The 18705-nt window shown below is 41.5% G+C and overlaps 2 protein-coding genes and 1 pseudogene across 5 annotated transcripts in view; 1 reads left to right on the top strand and 2 right to left on the bottom strand.

The window, feature by feature from the left end:
* The window catches only part of POC1B (POC1 centriolar protein B), a 131623-nt gene extending 125133 nt beyond the window's left edge, over positions 1–6490 (bottom strand). Inside the window, exons 1-2 of one of the 4 annotated variants that reach the window (XR_016510531.1) lie at positions 6180–6490; positions 5433–5517 (exon numbers count right to left, since the gene is read on the bottom strand). Coding sequence is in view for 2 of the 4 variants with exons in the window: in XM_090273900.1 (XP_090130026.1) it covers positions 5433–5517; positions 6180–6194 (100 nt within the window). In the remaining 2 variants the exon portion in view is untranslated. Of the gene's footprint in view, positions 1–5432; positions 5841–6179 lie in introns of those variants that run through there. The other 3 variants (XM_090273900.1, XM_090273899.1, XM_090273901.1) reach the window with 3 other exon arrangements.
* Positions 743–5115, bottom strand: GALNT4 (polypeptide N-acetylgalactosaminyltransferase 4). The gene has a single exon (XM_090273898.1). The coding sequence runs from the start codon at positions 4815–4817 to the stop codon at positions 3096–3098; it is 1722 nt and encodes a 573-aa protein (XP_090130024.1). The 5' UTR covers positions 4818–5115; the 3' UTR covers positions 743–3095.
* Positions 6491–10101: 3611 nt separating the features above from the next.
* Positions 10102–11117, top strand: LOC150012633 (acidic leucine-rich nuclear phosphoprotein 32 family member E pseudogene; annotated as a pseudogene).
* Positions 11118–18705: the final 7588 nt, after the last annotated feature.

Here is an 18705-nt window from a genome sequence, read left to right as displayed (position 1 = left end):
CCATAGACTAAAATAATGAGAATCTATTTGCAAAAATAATTAGACACACATTTTATTTTTTGTCTTAATCAGTATTGCAAATACCATTAACAAAAGGAAAACATGGCGAAAACCACTCACACAGAGGAAAATTCATCATTTAAATGAGATTAATCCAAACCTCGGCATTCTTTGTGCTCATTTAAAAATATCATTAAAACAGCAATTCAAAAAGACAAGTCAAAACTAAGTATTTTATCAATTCAAATTGAGATCATAAATCAACTAGAACTATACTACTTAAAAATAACCATTTGTTTTCAACCTAGAAAAGTTCGATTTGCCAACATATAATGAATACAAATTTTCTTCTACAAACAAGTTATTTTGAGTTGTAGAGATCCCGCCAATGACTAGCTTATCATTATTTTTTAAAAATGACTTTAAAAAATGCCTATTTAGTCAAACTATTCATAGCCTTGAATACTGGATGATATAGTGACTGATCACTTAAAGTTGAAACTTCCACCAAATATTTTACTAAAACTGTTATTAAGCATGTAAATTAACTTAAAAGGCTAACTCTTAATTGTCCACATAAAAGCGTTGATACCAATAAATTTGAAGTAGGGCAAGTAAATATATTTAGTTTGTAGTTTTACAGTGTGTTTTCGGAATTAAATTGGAAATGCCTATGAAAGAAAAAGTGAGTCTAATTCGTCTGTTACCTATATATAGTATGTGAGGAACAAACAGCCTGTTTCAAATTATTGATATAAATAAAGCACTAGCCTAAAATTTCTTCCAAAACAATTAATGGGTCACACCCTGAAATTTAGAAGAAAAGTAAATAAAGAATTAAGTACTACTTTTCTTTTCAATGCTCCCTTTCCCTCTTGACATGAGTAGCAAGGTACTAGAAAAAATAATTCCAATAAGTATGTACTTCCAGAATACATCAATTTTAGTTTTCCCATTGATAGGGGGATAAGTAGAACAATAAAAATAAATTTAAAAATAAAAGCTAACATAATAATTTTAAAAAGACAGACTGAGTAAGGGGAGGGGATGGGTTTAGGTAAATATCTGTTGTCAGTCAATCCTTTTGTAAAATTCAGAGCACTGTTAATAAATCCTCCTTAAATTACAGCCAGGGCCATGCACCTTGCACATGGAAACTGGACAATTCGTTGATAAACTATAAGGTTGCCAGATAACTTACAGAAAGTTAATAACACATTTTTATTTTAATAAGCATAAAGAAACAAACTATTCAAGATACTGAAGAATTTTACTTTTCGAAATGGCCATTCCAAAGTTGCTCTTCTCTAGGTCATTAAGACACTGAAAACAACTTTTGAATACTATGAATAATTCTTTGTGGAGCATTTATTTTTCATAAACCTAGACCAAAGTGAACTAATTCTAAATTAGAGATTTAATTCTAAATTTAGCCTGTGATCTGTAGCTATAACATTGGAATAAAACCAGGAATACTACTTTTAAGTATGTTTACTTTTCAAATTATTTAGTTTGAGAAATATTTATATCCTTAGCCCAAAAGATTACTTACAGTTTGAAAGATTAAAGACAAAAACAAACATTGGTTAAACAACTGTCAAAATGAAATTAATACAAACACTGACCACAACAACTTCACACTCAATCCAAAATAAACTACTGCAGGGTGAGCTCAGCTCACTTAAGTATTAAAACCATCTCTCTTTTCCAGCTTCATAACTGGACTGAATGTTGCTCAACAACATTACCTATGTTAAGAGTGAAGAGATACAAAGTGTTGCAAAGATTGCACAGTAATTGAATCTGAAACGGGTCTAATGTATAATCATAACATTTCAGAGCTGGAGGGGAACTGCAAGATCTAATCAGGCACCCACATTTTATACATGAGGAAACTGAGGCCCGAACTGAGTCATTTGGTCAAACGAGTTGACCAAAGTCACATTCCTGGGCTGAGCCACTCATTCATTCAGTTAGTCATTCTCCAGACTGCCGAAGTGCTAGGCTCACTGGCAGGTGCTGAAAACAGGCTGGAAGGCAGCATTCATCAATGTCAAGACAGGCTTTTTTTTCTTCTCTTAAGATAAATCCTGAAATGCCCTAATCAGAAGAATTCACAGAAGAGTTGCTCCGCCTTTGCAAAACCAGGACCACTTTCAGTTTCACACATTTCAGTAAACACAGTTGGATTTAACGTCAGAGAGGCCTCAATTGTATTTACTTTAAGTGATTAAGCATTAACAAAAGGAAGGAAGTACAATATTCTGAATGATCCCTTTCTCCTACATTCATAACTTAAGGAAGTGCAATCAGAAAATGCTCTAACACACAAACAGGTTCACAGATAGGATGGTTATGAAATAAGAGTGATTAGAGGTATCAGTATAGATCATTAAGTCCAACAACTCAAGCTTACGAAATATGGAATGTAAAGATCGTCCCATTTTATTCAGATGTGGGTATTTTAAAAAAGATGTCTACATATTAAAAAGACCTCCAAATTCTCATTCTAACTAATGCCCTCTTCTAATTATACACATATCTAAACCAGGCCTTTCTCCTTAAAATCAACTTTCTTTGATTTCCATTTGATTTTTTAAAATTAGAATAAAAAAATAAACAAAACCTAAAATGTAATACGCTGGCTAAAGAAATTCAAATCCTATGTACAATCAAAGGAGATACAGCTCAAACTGCACATTTATGAGTTTTGTTAAAAATTGAGATGTGCAGTGAACCTACCCATCAACGTGAATTATCTCTTACTTTACTTGGTCTTTTACATTCTTTAGTATCAAGTCTGGTACTTAAATGTTTTGTGTGTATCTCAATTCACAGTCAAGTTCTTTAAGAAGAAACCATATTGACAGAGCTCTGAAATAAAACAACCTGTAAGTAAGGTACTTTCAAATATTAAACGGTAGCTCTCTGTGCATCAGTTTCAGTGTTCTATACCAAAATGAAGCACAGATGATCCAGAGCTCTTGCAGAGAGATGAACACTGGGCGATTTCTCATAAGATACAATCTTCACTGAGGCTCTTTAACTTTCCTGAATATATTGTCAGCACAGGACTAAAGTGCTGTAGTGCTCTTTTAGTTCTCAAACTTCCAGATTTGATTTTTATCTAGAGAATCACAAGTTCTCATTTGAACATCAGGTCTACCCTCAGGTGTCCTGTAAGCACTAAGACATAGTCCTGAGAATGGATGAAAAATGGTTCCATCTTCTTTAAAATGCCAAATAATGTTTGTTGGCACAGGGAACCCATCTTTTGGACAATTTTGCATTCCTACATGATTTTTTTGCTCAGGAACCTCTGCACATAACTCTGTCACAGAATTAAATCTGATTTCTTTGTTTGAAGTATATTCAAAGAATTGATTGCCTCCTTGACCATGACATCCAAACAGTGAAAGGTTAGCACCTGTGGGGTTGTTGTCAGGAGAATTATAATCTAAACATTCAGAAGAGATCCCCATGCTGCGAATAGCTCCATGCCAGCCTGGCCTATCCTCTGGAACATGTAAATTTGAAAACACATTTTTCAAGTACCAGTCAAAGCTCTTGCACTTCAGCCGTTTTCGTAGTAATTTCCTTTCAGAAATATCACCATAAGCTTCTTTCCTTGCTGGAGGGTTTCGATTGTAGAAATGCTCTTTGTACTCATCCATCCACACTTCCGCTGCCCGAGCAGTGTTCTGTAGAAAATTGGGCCGAGCATATGGAGCTCTCTTAGGGAATACATGGCCCACATGGGAACACGGGTGGATCTCCAATTTACCTCCACACTGCCACACTCTAAAAGACAGTTCCAGGTTTTCACCTCCCCACACTTCCATTCCAGTGTCATATGTTCCAAGGTACTCAAAATATTTCTTGCTGACAGCAAACAGTCCTCCAGCCATGGTGGGCGAGCTGATTGGGTCGATTCTTGATTTCCGTCTGTCCCTTTCATGTTTGGGGACAGAATGCCACTGGAATGTTAAACGCCAGTCAAACCCACCAATCATGGGTTCCCCAGTCTGCATATAGAATTCAAAAGTATTCCAATCAATGGTATCTATAACAGGACAAACAATTGCTGTTTCATCCTCTCCAATCCTTTCCAAAAGTGGTTCCAACCAACCAGAATTACACTCACAGTGACAATCCAGGAAAGTGAGCACATCCCCAGTAGCAAAAGTGGCCCCGATCAGGCGGGCCCTAACTAGCCCCTCCCGCTTATTTGTTCTAATCAAGCGGACTCTATCCAGATTGCTGATATAAGTTTCAAGTTGTGTCTTCAAATAAACTCTGTCACTCAAGTCATCAACTAAGATGATCTCCTTCAGGAGGACTGCAGGAGAAGTTTCTAAAACACTGTGGATGGTGCGCAGCAAAGTCGACCACGCTTCATTATAGAAAGCAATGATGACAGAGGTAGTGGGAAGTCGCCTATAGTTAAACGTCTTGGATTTACACTCGTACATTCTTTTATCCTCTATGTGGCGGTGCAGGGAAATTTTGTCACTGAGGTAAATATTAATGGCATATCTCTCAATGAGCTCTTCTTGCTGCTTCAGTTCAGCCTCGTTGAGCTGCAGTCTGCTGGCTTTCCCCCACTCCCCAAGTGCATGGGAATCCGCAGGGGGCTTCTCATACAGCGGTCGGGACAAATCCTCTTCCTTTTTCTCGGGGTCTGGGAGCTCCCAGGCAAGGCCAGTTCCTGAGGAGGCATGGAGAGTGGACACCGAGAGTTCCACCAGGACATAGGCCACAGTTAAAAGCGCCAGCAGCAGGCAGCTCTTGCCTGCCCAGGTCCACCTCACGGCCATCGGGTATCCTCAGGGCTAAGGCGCAGACGCGGCCACCGGAGTCACCTCGCAGCGGACGAACTGCGGAATCCGACACTTGAGTTCCCGACTCAGGTAGGAGCGAGCTTCCGAGCAGCTCCCTCCTTTCATGCAGGCCCTCGGCTCCTTCCCAGCCACGGGGACTTCCCAGGGGTCACCTTAGACTTTCCGTCATCTGCCTCCGGCACAGCCCCAGCTCCTCTCAGCCCACTTCCTCCAACACTGCTCTCAACTTTTCACAAACTCTCTAGCCGACACTCCACCCTCTCGGAGCCGAGGACAAAGCCTTCCCCTTCCCACTCGCTCCTCCTGGTGGTTAGTTCGCGAAACTCTCCAACTAGACCTATACGCGACTGTGCGGGGCGGGACAGGCTGGGTACCGAAGCGACCCGGGCGGTCCCGGCTCCGGCCCACGCGGGCTCCGACCGCACCGCACTGCGCGGGACTCTCGAGTCCCCGGACGCCCTCAACCCCCACATAGGTCCTCGGGGGTTTTCCCAGGGGCCCAGCGTGGACAGAAGGCAAGGTTTCCGACCAGCTGAGCGTTTGCCTCATCACAGAAAGAAAGAAGAAAAAGAAAAAAAGAATAAAACTTACCAAGTTGTTTGCCGTTGGGGCTAAAGTCCACAGAGGTTATTGCGGCTTTGTGTCCCTTAAAATAACGCTCCAGAACAGGATCCTCCTGGGAAGGAAAGTTATCAGGTTTTGGAAGCAGGCGCGGACCTCGAGTTCGGGGCTCCGGGATGCACGCTGCCCCTTCCCGCGGGGTCCGGCCCGGGAACAGCCGCAGCTGCGGAGGCTCTCGCAGGACGCCCCGGCCAGCACCGCGGGCAGCCCCACAGGGCGACGCAGGGCTCCGAGTGCCCCCGCGCAGCCGGCAAAGCCTCGGTTCGCGCTTCCCAGAACCAAGCGCACCTGAGGAACCAGCCGGCTCAGCGCGTCTGAAATGCGGGTTCCCAGGCCCCTCCCGCCGGCGCGCGGTCACTGGTGCGAGGCGGGCTCGGGCTCGGGCACTTTTAACAAAAACCCCTCAGGTGCTTCTGACGCAGACGCTCCGCGGAAACCCTCAGAGAATTATGGGGGCCGAGCGACCGCAGGGGCTCGGTCCTCAACGCCGAGACGCAGGGAGGGGCGCCCGGGAGCCCGGCCAGGGCTGGGCGCTCCCGACGCCCCAGTAGCACAGGGTGAGACGCGGGAGCGTCCGGCGAGGAACGAGGAGCTAGAGGTTCAGGACCCAGAAGCCGACACCTGCCTCCACCTCCCGCCAGGTGCGGGCGCGACCCCGACCTGGCCCCGCAGCCCGCGGGACCGGCTCCGGGAAGTCGCTCCCCAGCCCGTCCTTACCGGGGCGGAAGCCATGTGAGGAGCGGTGGGCGCCCGGTCCCTGCCGCTGGGGAAACCGGGGAAAGGAAGGGGACGGGGGTGGGATGGAGGACCGTGCGACGCCCGGAACCCTCTGCCCAGAGCCGCAGCGCCTCCCGGTCACTACAACAACGGCGGCCCAGTCAAACCCCGCGCCCCAGGCGTGGCCAGCAGAGCCCCGAGGCTCCGCCGGCGCCGGAGAGAGCCGCGCGTCCTCCAGCTCGCCCGTGGGACGCCCCCTGGGTCAGGTGCGACCACACACCAAAGACAAAGTTTATTAACACTCGCGCTCCTCCCGGCTTGACACCCAGAAGTAGAGTAGTCACCGGGATAGGAATGAGACCGATGGGAGGGCGAGGGTAATGAGTCTGCGATCGATGCAATCGGAGTTCTATTACTCATTAAAGAGACAGCGCCTGCGAATTTCAGGCGGGTCTCCGCGAGCTTGTTAAGACAGTGGAGGCAGATTGGTCTGAAGTGGGGCAGCTTGCTAGTTATTAATGTACGCGAAGGAACTAAACCTCCGGAGAACAGATTTGGATTTATTACTGTTTTTCACACAATGTCCTGAGTGATATAGAGTATGAATAAATGCAATGATGAATGAATGTTGTACATCCACTTAATGTTTTCCTATGTTTCTATTCTAATCTCATTTGTATATGTTTTAGAACAGCCAATTTATACAGCAGGATATCTAAGTCTTTAGAAATATTTAGAAATAAACATTTTATTTGTTTTGTCTAAATTATTAAGCCACATAGTAACTACAGCGATCTCTGCAGCAGCCTCTCTTGTACATAGTATCACTTGAGCCTCAGCAACACTATGAAGGTGATAGAGTTATCAAATGTTACCAACGTTTACAAATTATAAACTTGATTCTTAGGTATTTTATATAAAATTGTCAAAGATCACACAGACACAGCTCTTCCAAGTCCATATCCGTTTGTATCCGGCCTCCAAGCATGAAGGACTCAGTTGAAAATTACATATAGAATAAGAATTCTTGCCAGTATAAGATGGCATAATAGATCACAGCAGGTAAAATGCATGTTCTGTGCACAAATGAAGGGTATACTACATACCTTAGTTAACTGAACTTATCTACTTGAGCACTATAAAGAGTTGTTTTTTATTTTAGCTCCAATTTAGTTTTAAAGTATACTGTTCTTAGCAAGTAGCCAGATGGGAAATAGCTTCAGATTGCAGTATTAGTTTAATTAGAGTGTATGTTTGTTGAATATCTGCTCAAAGATGACTGAGATATTTTCTCTGCCCTCAAGAACTCAACAATCTTGGTTTCTGTTTGAGATGATAAAGTTCTGGAAACAGATAATGGTGATGATTGCAATGACTGCAAAACATGTGAATATACTTAATGCCAGTGAACGGTACACTTAAAAAGAGTTAAAATGGTAAATTTATGTTATGTATGTTTGACTACAATAAAAAATAATTCTGGAAACCAAAGAATAACCAAGACCTCAGAGTTTCTCACAGAGAAGATATGTCTACAGTAGATTAACAGAAAGAAAGAAAGAAAAAGGTTTGTTTTCAAAAGAAAACAAAATATTAAGTACAGATATTTCTATGACTTTTAGTAGAAAAAAATTTTAAACTTTTTTCCAATTATCAAAAAATATGTTTTTAATTGAACAGGAGAAAACATCACCTATTGTCCCATCACCCAAAAGTTGACTCTTAGAAATTTTATCATCTACTTGTCTTATGGTTACTATGTGCCAGGTACTCTTCTAAGTACCCTACAAATTCTGACATTTAATCCTCATAAGAATCTTATTAGAGATATGCTATTATTACCATTTCCATTTTACAGGTGAGGAAGTTGATATGCAGAGAGATTAAGTTACTTTCTCTACACAGCTAGGAAGTGGCAGAGCTTTAGATTTCAGGGGCTGCCTCCAGACTCCTCTAATTTAATCACTGTCATGATGCCTTTTGTCTGATTGCAATCATGTTGTAAAGATGTAGAATTCTGTATCCTAGTCTAACAGTAAATTTTACAAAAGGAAAAATAACATCTGCTTTGTTTCCATTGCACTTGTCCTCATCTATGACTCCAAACTGCCCTTCCTGTTTTCCATATTTGATTTTATTCCTTTTTGCTTATTCCTCACCTTTGTAAACAGCAAAAGCTCAGGTGGACATTTGGAAATATGGCCAAAGCTTGGGATATTTTTCCTAACCTCAAGGCTGCTTGAGTTCATGTAATTCTACTTGCTACAATAAATATTTGGGACCTCCCCAAAGTGCAAACTTATTAACCTCAATGGGAGCCAGAATATTTCACAGTATTTGAAAATTTACACAGTATCATTGAAAGGACAAACCGATCCTTTCATTATCCTTCCTTTCACAGAACCCCCTCAAGTCAGAAACTGAACTTATCTACTTGAGCACTATAGAGTTGTTTTTTATTTTAGCTCCAATCATTCCTAGGTTATTCACTTCAAAAGTTGAAAATTCAAGCAGAGCACAAAAGTGCCATCTACTGTCCACATGGCTCTGTGGCACTTAGAGTGAAAATAGTTTGTAACCTGTTTCCAGAAAGTGTAACTCTTTTAGACACAGTTGCTCCAAAGTATAGGAGAGTACATAGAAAGGAAAGTTCCAGGTATGTTTGAATCATTAAAGCATTAACATTGTTTTTGAAGACTGTCAATGATTTATTTCAATCAACATTCATTCTCCAAATCCTATCAACTATATCCCCACAATTGATTTTATCTTCCCATCTTTCTGTCTTTGTGGTTCCTGGCTCTCAACAGGCCCTCTTCCTCCACCTCCTTGAGTAATTCCTAACTTACTTTCTGACCTCAAGACTTACCTCTGTCTTTCTATCCTGCATCTTGCCAACAAATACACCAGAATAGCTTGGTAAACGTGCGAATTACTGGATCCCACCCCAGAGATTTGATTTAGACAGTCTGGTGTGAATACTAGAAATCTGCCTATTCTCAAACAAGTTTTCTAGGTAATCATAATGTGCATCAATATTGGGAAGCCACTGGGCAAATCATACCACAGGCCTTCTATAAAATGCACTTTGTTGCTTTCTGGTCTGAGCTTTAAAACAAACTCCTATTTCAGGCCGATACTTAAGCCATTATATCCACAGTTTGGAGCCTTTTCTGAAACTATTTCTATAGCTGTGAATGCCTGTATGACTTCCACCTCCAACTTCTACACAAAAGAAACCTGTCTCAGGACCTGGGAAGATACCATAATTTTGTGAAATTGCCTCTCCTGGAAACTATCCCCTCCCCCCTTACAAAAATATACACCATTTCTTCCTTTGGCCCCTCATAGTATGCTACTTAAGAGTTCTCCTTTGCACTATTTTATATTGCTACATTATATCTATATTATTTTATGTCTCTAACAGTTCTCTGTAGTGAGAGGTCTGTAAGGACAAGGACTGTTGTGTTCATTTTGCTATCATTCTGCAGCCACCACGATCGCTAACACATAGCAGAGACTCAGCAAATGTTTTCTGTATTGGTTGCAGACCTACAGTCTTGTTGGCCAGCTCTGGATTCACTTAAAAGGCCTACAAAAGAAAGAGAAAACATTTTCATTGTCCTCGAACAGTTTAAAAGCTAATTGGGGAGATAAGACTTCCCATGTGAAACAATTAGTGAGACCAGTCAACACAAGAACTGTCATGTGAAGTGGTAAGTCCATAATTACCATAAGAATGTTACAAAATATATGTATTGCGCCCATATGATTGTATTTTTATAGTGGCAAATAGTCTTAAAACATGTGAGAGAGACATTCAGATGAGCCTACCTCTGAATGCAGCCAGGATCCAAATCGCCTCTAGCAGGAGTGTGAGGAACATCATGGTATCCTCAGAAGGAGCACAAGGTGACACAGTTAGTCCTTGATAATTGCCTTTGTGTCAATGGAGAAAGTGAGAGCCTGAATGATACTTTTAGAAAACTAGAGTTTCTGAGTATGGTTAATGTAGGACTAAGTTCATTGGCTCGGCTTCCCAACTTAAGTAAACTTCAAAAGTTGGAACTTGCTAACAATAGAATTTCTGGAGGCTTGGAAGTCCTGGCAGAGAACTGTCCTAATCTAACCCACCTCAATCAGAGTGGAAACAAAGCCAAAGATGTCAGTGCACTAGAAGCTCTGCAAAATCTTAAAAATTTGAAAAGTCTTGACTTGTTTAACTGTGAGATCACAACCTTGGAAGATTATAGAGAGAGTGTTTTTGAACTGCTGCAGCAAATCACATACTTAAATGGATTTGATCAGGAGGACAACGAAGAACCAGACTCGGGAGCGGAGGATGATGAGGATGGAGATGAAGATGATGAAGAGGAAGATGAAGCTGGTCCACCTGAAGGCTATGAGGAAGAGGAGGAAGAAGAGGAGGATGAAGTTGAAGCAGGCTCAGAATTGGGAGAGGAAGAAGAGGAAGTGGACCTCTCATACTTAATGCAAGAGGAAAGTCACGATGAAGAAGATGATGATGACTATGTTGAAGAAAGGGAAGAAGAAGAAGAAGATGATTAAGAGGAAGAAGAGGAAGAAGAAGGTCTTTGAGGGGAAAAGCGGAAATGAGATGCTGAAGATGATGGAGAGGAAGAAGATGACTAGATCATTCTAAGACCAGATTCCCTAAATTCCTAAGTGTGCAATAGAGTGATCATATCTTCTTTGTTGCTTCATGTATAATAGCCATCCCTACAGAAGATAATGTGTAACTTTTTATAGGAAAAGTGTGGTTTTACTATTTTTGCCTTATCATTCCAAATGAGACTTACTGGTCTGTTAATGATCGTATTGTATGTAGAGAAATTTTTCATTGACCCCAATGTGAAATGCCCTAGCAGTTTATTTAGAATCTTAATTTTTCTAATTCAAGCTCACTGTATTAGTCATTTTTAGCCCATAATTAAAATGTGATGGCTTTACACAGGCATGGTATGGTGCATTTTGTTAATAAAGTTTTAAAGTTATTTATGAATTAACTGAAATCACTGTTAGCTGGAATATGAAATAAAAATAATCTCTTGAATAAGTTTTTATCTTTTTAGAGGTGACCCAGAGATCTTTAGTTTGAAGGCAATGATTTTTTTTTTTTTTTTTTTTTTGGCTAAGGGTTTTTGGGTGCTTATTTGTCACATGAGTAACTTGGAAAGAGGAGCAGAATAGTACAGGTTCTATTCAACAATAGAGTTAACGGCTTCTGGGGAGGCTTCTGAAACCTTTTAAACCAGGTGACTAATAAGATTTTATTTTTGAAGGAAAAATTGCTTTAATAGTAAGTTCAGAGACATGCAGTTAAGCTCTTTGTTCTTCAAGCTGAATGAAGATCATGACATGCTAATGGTTGTTTATTTTGTTTTTAAGGGTACATTTTTCATTTTCCGTTCAGCAATTCCTTTATGATCACCTTTCTTGTTTCACTCTTCTCTTTCTCAAAAAAAAAAAAAAAAAAAAAAAAAAGTTCAAAAACATATGAATACCCAGGAAAACCTTTGGTCTTATACCTCAATTACCTTTCCAGACCTGTCTCAGTTTTAAACAAGCTAAGTGGAACTGAGTATTTTCTGAGATATGAATATTATTATCAATGCAGTTTTATGCAACAGACTGCTTACTGAAAATCTTTCTTGGTTGACAAGATGTACACACTATGTAGTCGGATAAAGAAAGAAAAGAAGCAGAGGGGCTTTTGGAAGCAGCAATAGTGTTCCTCAAAAGTCAGAATAATTACCTGTTGATAATTAATGAGACATTCAAGCCCAAATTTTAAGTTAGCTTCCCAAAGGACTTAGCTACCACTCTGCAAGTATTTCTAATTTTTCTGCCTAGAACCTTTAATTATTCTTTCTGTAGTTTTAAAGCATTATCAGATACAACATTTGATTGGAATATATATTAGGCAGTGGGAAAATAATTTGCAACTTAATCTATATTAAAATTAAGATTTGTTTTCAAGAGAATGTCCACTAAAAGTAGAAAAATATTTGGGGAAAGTGCGAGTGTGTGTTTTCTTATGTGGCTACTAATGATAATATGAGTAGACAAGTACCTCTCCCTTTTTGTTGTGGAGGCTCCATGTTCAAGGCAATTGTTTTTTAATCTTGGCTCTAATTTTTTTACCCACTTTGTTTTGAATATTTGTAAGTTTTTTTCAAGTTAGTGTCAGCAAGTTAACTGAAGTTATACTTTCATACTGGGACACATTTAAATTATTGAGTATAATACTGCTTTTTTTTTTTCTTTTGGTTTAAAACTGTGCGACTTGGGGTTTTAAAGTAAAAATTATAAAGTTTTTGGTGGATAAATTAAAGTTGTACAACTGACTGACATAAAACTCTCGTGATAAGTTTAGTGGGGGGATTCGAATGTCCAAGTAACTATTGATTTACTCCTTTTTAACTATTGAAATGCCCTGTTTTAATCCCGAAGACTTCTCATTACATAGTATGCTAGATTACAAAATACTTATTTTTGAAATTAAATCTATATGTTGACTTTCTTATCAATCATCTTATTGTGCAATCAAAATTAGAGTTCTTTGGTTTGAAAACAACACTTAAGAGCCTCCAAATAACTTTTTAAAGACTTATTTAGCTTTGTGGGTGTTATTTTCATGCAAACAAGTAAGGGTGGGTTTTATATTTTGTAGAAGCTTTTGGTCCTATTTTAATGCTCTTTGTATGGCAGTATGTATATAGTGTGTTAAATTCCTCAAAACTCTCCTTAAAAATCTTTGAAGTTAATACTTTTGTGCAACTGTGTTTTGAATAAAGCCATGACAGTGTTAAAACAAACAAACAAACAAAAAAGACATGTGAGAGGTCTTTCAAGGTGAAATCCTTGTATCAGGAAAGGTTATAGGGAAAGATGGGCAGTTTTTTAAGTGGTTGGATTAGGCTATATCAATGGTTTTCAAATTTTAGTGGGCATTAAACTCACCTGAAGGACTTGTTGAACTGAAGGGATCTGTGTCCCCCCCAGAGTTTCTGTTTCAGTAGGTCTGGGGCCCAAGAGTTTGCATTTATAAAATATTCCTAGGTGTGATGCTTATGATATCAATGAGCCATTCTGTGGCAATCTGCAATTAAAGAAAAAGTAGGAGGGTGAGAGAGGAAGGGAGCTGAATGGTGTTTGCCAGGGGCTGAGGGGTGGATACAAACTTTCAGTTCTAAGTTCTGGGGATCTAGTGTACAACATGGTGACTATAGTTACCAGTACTGTATTGTATACTTGAGAGTTGCTCTGAGACTAAAGCTTTAATGTTCTCACCACCACAACAACAAAATGGTAATTATGTGAGAAAAAGGATGCGTTAACCTTATTGAGGTTAACATTTTGCTATATATCCATATATCAATCATCACAATGTACACCTTACACTTACACAGTATTATGTCTGTCAACTATATCTCAATACAGCTGGACAAAAAAGATGGCTAATAACAAGTGTTGGTAAGAATGTGGAGAAACTGAAACTCATTAAGTGTGTGGTGACAATGTAAAATGATGCAGCTACTTTATATCTAGGGGTGGCTTCTTCTCAGAAAGTTAAACATATAGTTACTATGTCACCCAGAAATTCCACTAATTATTGTGTACCCGTGATAACTGAATACGTGTGTCCACACAAAAACTTGAACACAAATGCTCATAGCAGCATTACTCACAATAGCTAAAAGTAGAAACAACCCAAATGTCCATCAGCTGATTAATGGGTAAACAAAATGCAATACAATGAAATATTACCTGGCAATAAAAATAAATGAACTACTAACTCATGCTACAACACAGATGAAACTTGAAAACATTATGCAAGTGAAAGAAGCCAGATACTTTGTTCCATTGATTTAAAATGTTCAAAATAGACAAATCCAAAGAGACAAAGAGGATTAGTGGTTGCCGGGGCCCAGGAAGCAGGGAAGGAATGAAGAATGACTTCTAATGAAAAAGGTGTTTCTTTTAGGAGTGATGAAAATGTTCTGGTATTAAATAATGGTGATCGTTTCACCCTTGATGAATATACTAAAAACCAACCACTGCTTTTTATACTTAAAAATTAAGTAGTTTTTTCTTTAAATGCAAATAACCACTATGTTTCACCAGAATCTAAACTCTGTATGTCATCTTCATGGGATCAGAATGAAACATTAGAAATAAGACAAAATTGATTAGCAAAGGACTCAACTATGTTTATACAGGTGAAAAGTTAAGTACCAGCACATTTTAAAGTGAAGATGAGTAAGTAATTGGGAAAAGAAGAGTGGCCTGGAAATTCCCATTCACTGCCATAAAATAAATGAGTCATTCATTTTGGAATTTAGTGACACAGAGATAATACATGTATCAGTACCATCTGCTGCCTGGCAGATAGTAAGTGTTTAATAGGAGTTATAGTCTTATCCCCCTATCTCCTGACCCTCCTAAGGTTCGAGTAAACAGAGTCTTTTCAGAGAAAGGAGAAAGGGTGTAGGTCAGAGGACAGTGTTGTGGTGTTTTACCTTCCCTAGCTCCATGGACTCAGTCTGAGTCTCATGGTGAGAGGGGACCCAGAAAGAAGCAGAAAAAGCTGGTTTACGATTGAGTCTGCTGATGCACTGGCACAGACTGCACTGCTTGGGCACCCTGGAGGCTAAGGGTGACAAATGAGAGGCTCCCTCCCAAGTCTGTATAGACCACAGCATGGATTTGGCACAGTGAAGACTGAAGACATTACCTTGCTGGGTGGTTGTGAATTATTCAATTCAATTAGATCATTTAAGTCAGTGGTTCTTCACTGGGACAATATTTCCCCTTGGGGACATTTGGGAATTTCTACAGATGTGTTGGTGCTACTGGCATCTGGTGGGTAGAGATCAGGGATGGTGCTAAACACCCTGCAATGCACAGGACAGCCCCTCACAACAACTCTCCAGCCCCAAATAGCAGTAGTGCCAAGGTGTTACAGAAACAGGGGAGTCCAAAAATCCCCAGAGTTTGCTGCTGGGGGATGGGGAGAAGTAAGCAGCTTTTCAAATGCTTCCACATGCCTGAGGCTGGTGGCTACTGTCTTTCTTATGCAAATGGCTTTAATGCATCCAAAGCCTCAGGCAGATGGGAGGAGTCTTGAACCAGGGGACGGTATGAAAAGCACACAGAGCCTACGTAAGGTTCTGTGAATGGTCAGAACTGTTTGCAACGCCCACTGCGTCAGATGACGCAGTCAGGGATATATAAGCAGCTGCAGACATTTTAGCTCGGACTCTCTGGGACTGTCTCTCAAGCTCTCGTTCGGGCTCTGGCTCTCAAGCTCAGACTCTCGCTCTGGCTCTGGCGCTCGGACTCTCTCAGACTCTCTCTGGCTCTTGCTCGTGCTCTCACTCTGAGACACTCTCGCGCTCGCTCTCTCGCTCTCTCGTGTGCTCCCTCCACGTGGCTTGGTGAAGGGGCCTTCTCCATGTGGCTTGGAGAAGGGGTCTCCAGGCTGCTTTAAGAGGCTCTCGCCATGCAGTTTTGAGAAGGAGAGAAGATCCACCCGGTTTGCAGAAAGAAGGCAGTTTGCAAGGAGGCTGAGAATCCAGGTGGTTCTGCATTGAGAGCTGGAGGGCACCACAGCACAGAAAGGACCTCCCCAATCAGATTGAATGATTGGCAGCTGCTGGTAAAGCTGAACTGTGTTGGGAAAGTAGGGAAACGGTTTCTCTGACTTCCCTAAAACTAGCCTGGTTTGGAAGGGGGGGAGGCAAGGATATGTGTTTGTGGGTGTTTTAAAGAGCATAAGACTTAACAACGGAAATCCGCAAATAACTAAATCTATATAACTGTTAAATAAACAATTCGTTTTCTTTTCACCAAACTCTGGTATTGAGAGTTATAATTTTGGCGGCGGGCAATCGGGCCCCTAACTAAAGAGCCCGTGGGTTTGTTTTCAACTGGAGCAGCCCAGGGGTTCTGTAACAATTTGGCACCCCAGGTGGGATGTTAATAATTGCCCGTGGCAGGTCGACCCCCTTGGGAGACACCTTCTGAGGGCGCCGACCGCCTAAGCACGCCTGTGTGGTGAAAAGAAAATAGAACTGAAAAGGGATTAGAGAAGTAAGATTGTTTGCTAAAAATTATTTCTGAGCATTTCTGAAATAATGGCATCGTGGATACTAGATTTGTTTGTCCGGTTAGGAGAATTCCTGGAAGTAATAGAATTATGGATGCCGGAGTGGTATATATGTTTTCTAGTCCTTGGGATTGTTTTGGTTATAGCCATTAGCATGTATGTCTGGGTTAATAAGAGCAGTTCTGGGCAAGTCCCTGATGGCAGCCCGCTGGGAAGAATTTTGGAAAATTGGGATAAATACTGTTGTTATCCTATGACTAGAAAAATATTAATTTATTATTGTAACACTGTTTGGCCTGAGTATGTTCTGGGTGGTAAGAAAAGGTGGCCTGTGAATGGTTCTCTGAATTACCATGTGATTAATCAATTAAAGGGGTACTGTCTGCAATCGGGAAATTGGGAAGATGTTTATTATCTAAATGCATTTGTAGAGTTGCATAATAAGACCTTAGCAGAAATGGAGGCCCGAATAATGGTGCAGAGGAAAAAGGAGATCTCAAATCCTTTTCCTGAGAGTCAAACGCCGGAAGAAAGGGAGAATGAGGAAGTAGCCCTCTTTAATTCTCTAAATCCCGGAGACAAAGACCCTAATTTGGGGCCAAGCCAGGCACAGGTGGGGGCGGTTCAGGAGGCCATAGCTTCCGAAGCAGTGGCTCCACCTCCTCTGCAGGAGGCCCAGGCTTCCGGGGGGACGGTTCCTGTGGCGCAGCGCCCTCTGCAGGCGGCCGCAGCTCCTGCAACGCCAGTGGCGACGGCACAGCACCCTCTGCAGGTGGAGGTTGCTTCCACCACACCACCTCCAGAGATGGAAGTGGCTTCCGCGGTGCCCGCCCTTTTGCAAACTCAAGGGACTTCTCTCGCGCCACCCTTTTTGGAGCCAGCCTCTGAAGTGACTGCAAAGTCAATGACTCCACCCTTACAGGAGGAGGAGTGGGTCTCCCCCGCCAGAACCCGCCAAGGAACTCAGTATAGTCAGGGGACCTCCCAATTCGGAGCAAGCCAATTCCCTCTACGGCAGTACCCAATAGGTGGAATAAATCAGCAAGGCCAGCCCTCTGGCTACTATTGGGCCCATACTCCATTTTCCACTTCAGATTTGCTAAATTGGAAAAATTCTAACCCCTCATATAGGGAAGATCCTCAGAAAATGGCAGAGCTTGTTGCCTCCATTTTTGCCACTCATAACCCGAACTGGGCAGATGTACAGGCTCTCCTAAATATTCTGCTAACTGGGGATGAGAGGCGACTGGTTACAAGTAAGGCTAATGAAGAGGCTCAGCGTCTCCATGGAGAGGATCCCCATGGGACCCCCGACCCAACTGTGGCAATTCCTTGGACAGAGCCTAACTGGGACCCAAATGGTGGAGGCCTAGTTCCTTTGAAACACTACAGGAAGTGTATATTGGAAGGACTTAGAAACGGGGTACCCAAGCCAAAAAGCCTGAATATGGTACAGACTATTCAGCAAAAACCAGATGAGGATCCTTCTGAGTTCTTAGAGAGGATCTATCAAGCCTATAGAAAGTACACTGATGTTGATCCACAGGCACAAGAGAACTTAAGAATGGTGAACATGACATTTATTGGGCAGAGTGCCCCAGATATTAGACGGAAACTCCAGCGTATAGATGGAGTATTAGGAATGAGCCCCTCTCAGTTAGTGGACATCGCATTTAGAGTTTACCATGCAAGGGGAGTAGAAAAGAGAAGACAGAACTTAATGTTCGTTAAAACAGGCTGGAGAGGCCAAAGGAAGAAACAGGACCCTAAAGAGAGGAGGAAAGCGCCATTGGGCAAGGACCAGTGTGCCTATTGCAGAAAGAAGGGCCATTGGAAGAATGAGTGTCCAGATCGTAAGAAGGGAAGTAGAAATGAGAACCCTTGCACCCATTCAGACCTGGGGACAGAGTCTTACTGAAGAACTGAAAGACGCAAGGTCCCGAACAGCAGCTGGCTGAACAATGGACTGGTCCCTATGATGTTTTGCTAACAACACATTCTTCGCTGAAGCTGGTAGGAATCAAGTCCTGGATACACCACACACGGGTAAAACGAGCACCGCCTGAGGAGGACACAGACCCTGCTGCTGTGACTGACACTGAAAGGGAAAGTTGGACCTGCACTCCGGAAGAAGATTTGAAATTACTCTTTCGAAAAAAAGGACAGTGAACTGAAACACAGATTAAAAGTGTTTCTTTTGCTTTAGGCATGTGCTTGCAAATCTAGGGAATTTTAGCTGCCAAATACTGAGTTTGGGTAGAGTCCTTTACAGTGTGGAAAAGAATTGGAAATGGGTTATGGTTAAATCTGAATGGGTAAATATATAAAAGGTTGTGAAAGTTTTTAAACCTTGGAAAAGGGAAACCTCAACTACTTGTGGTCTAATTGTATGGT

Source organism: Furipterus horrens, unplaced genomic scaffold (genome assembly GCF_987537825.1).
Source record: "Furipterus horrens unplaced genomic scaffold, mFurHor1.1.pri manual_scaffold_4, whole genome shotgun sequence".
NCBI classification, from domain to species: domain Eukaryota; kingdom Metazoa; phylum Chordata; class Mammalia; order Chiroptera; family Furipteridae; genus Furipterus; species Furipterus horrens.
Note: the sequence above shows the minus strand (reverse complement) of the source record. Positions and strands in the feature narration are given on the sequence as shown.

Coding starts and splice junctions, on each gene's coding strand:
- GALNT4 (XM_090273898.1), bottom strand. CDS start 4,817: ATGGCCGTGAGGTGGACCTGGGCAGGCAAGAGCTGCCTGCTGCTGGCG.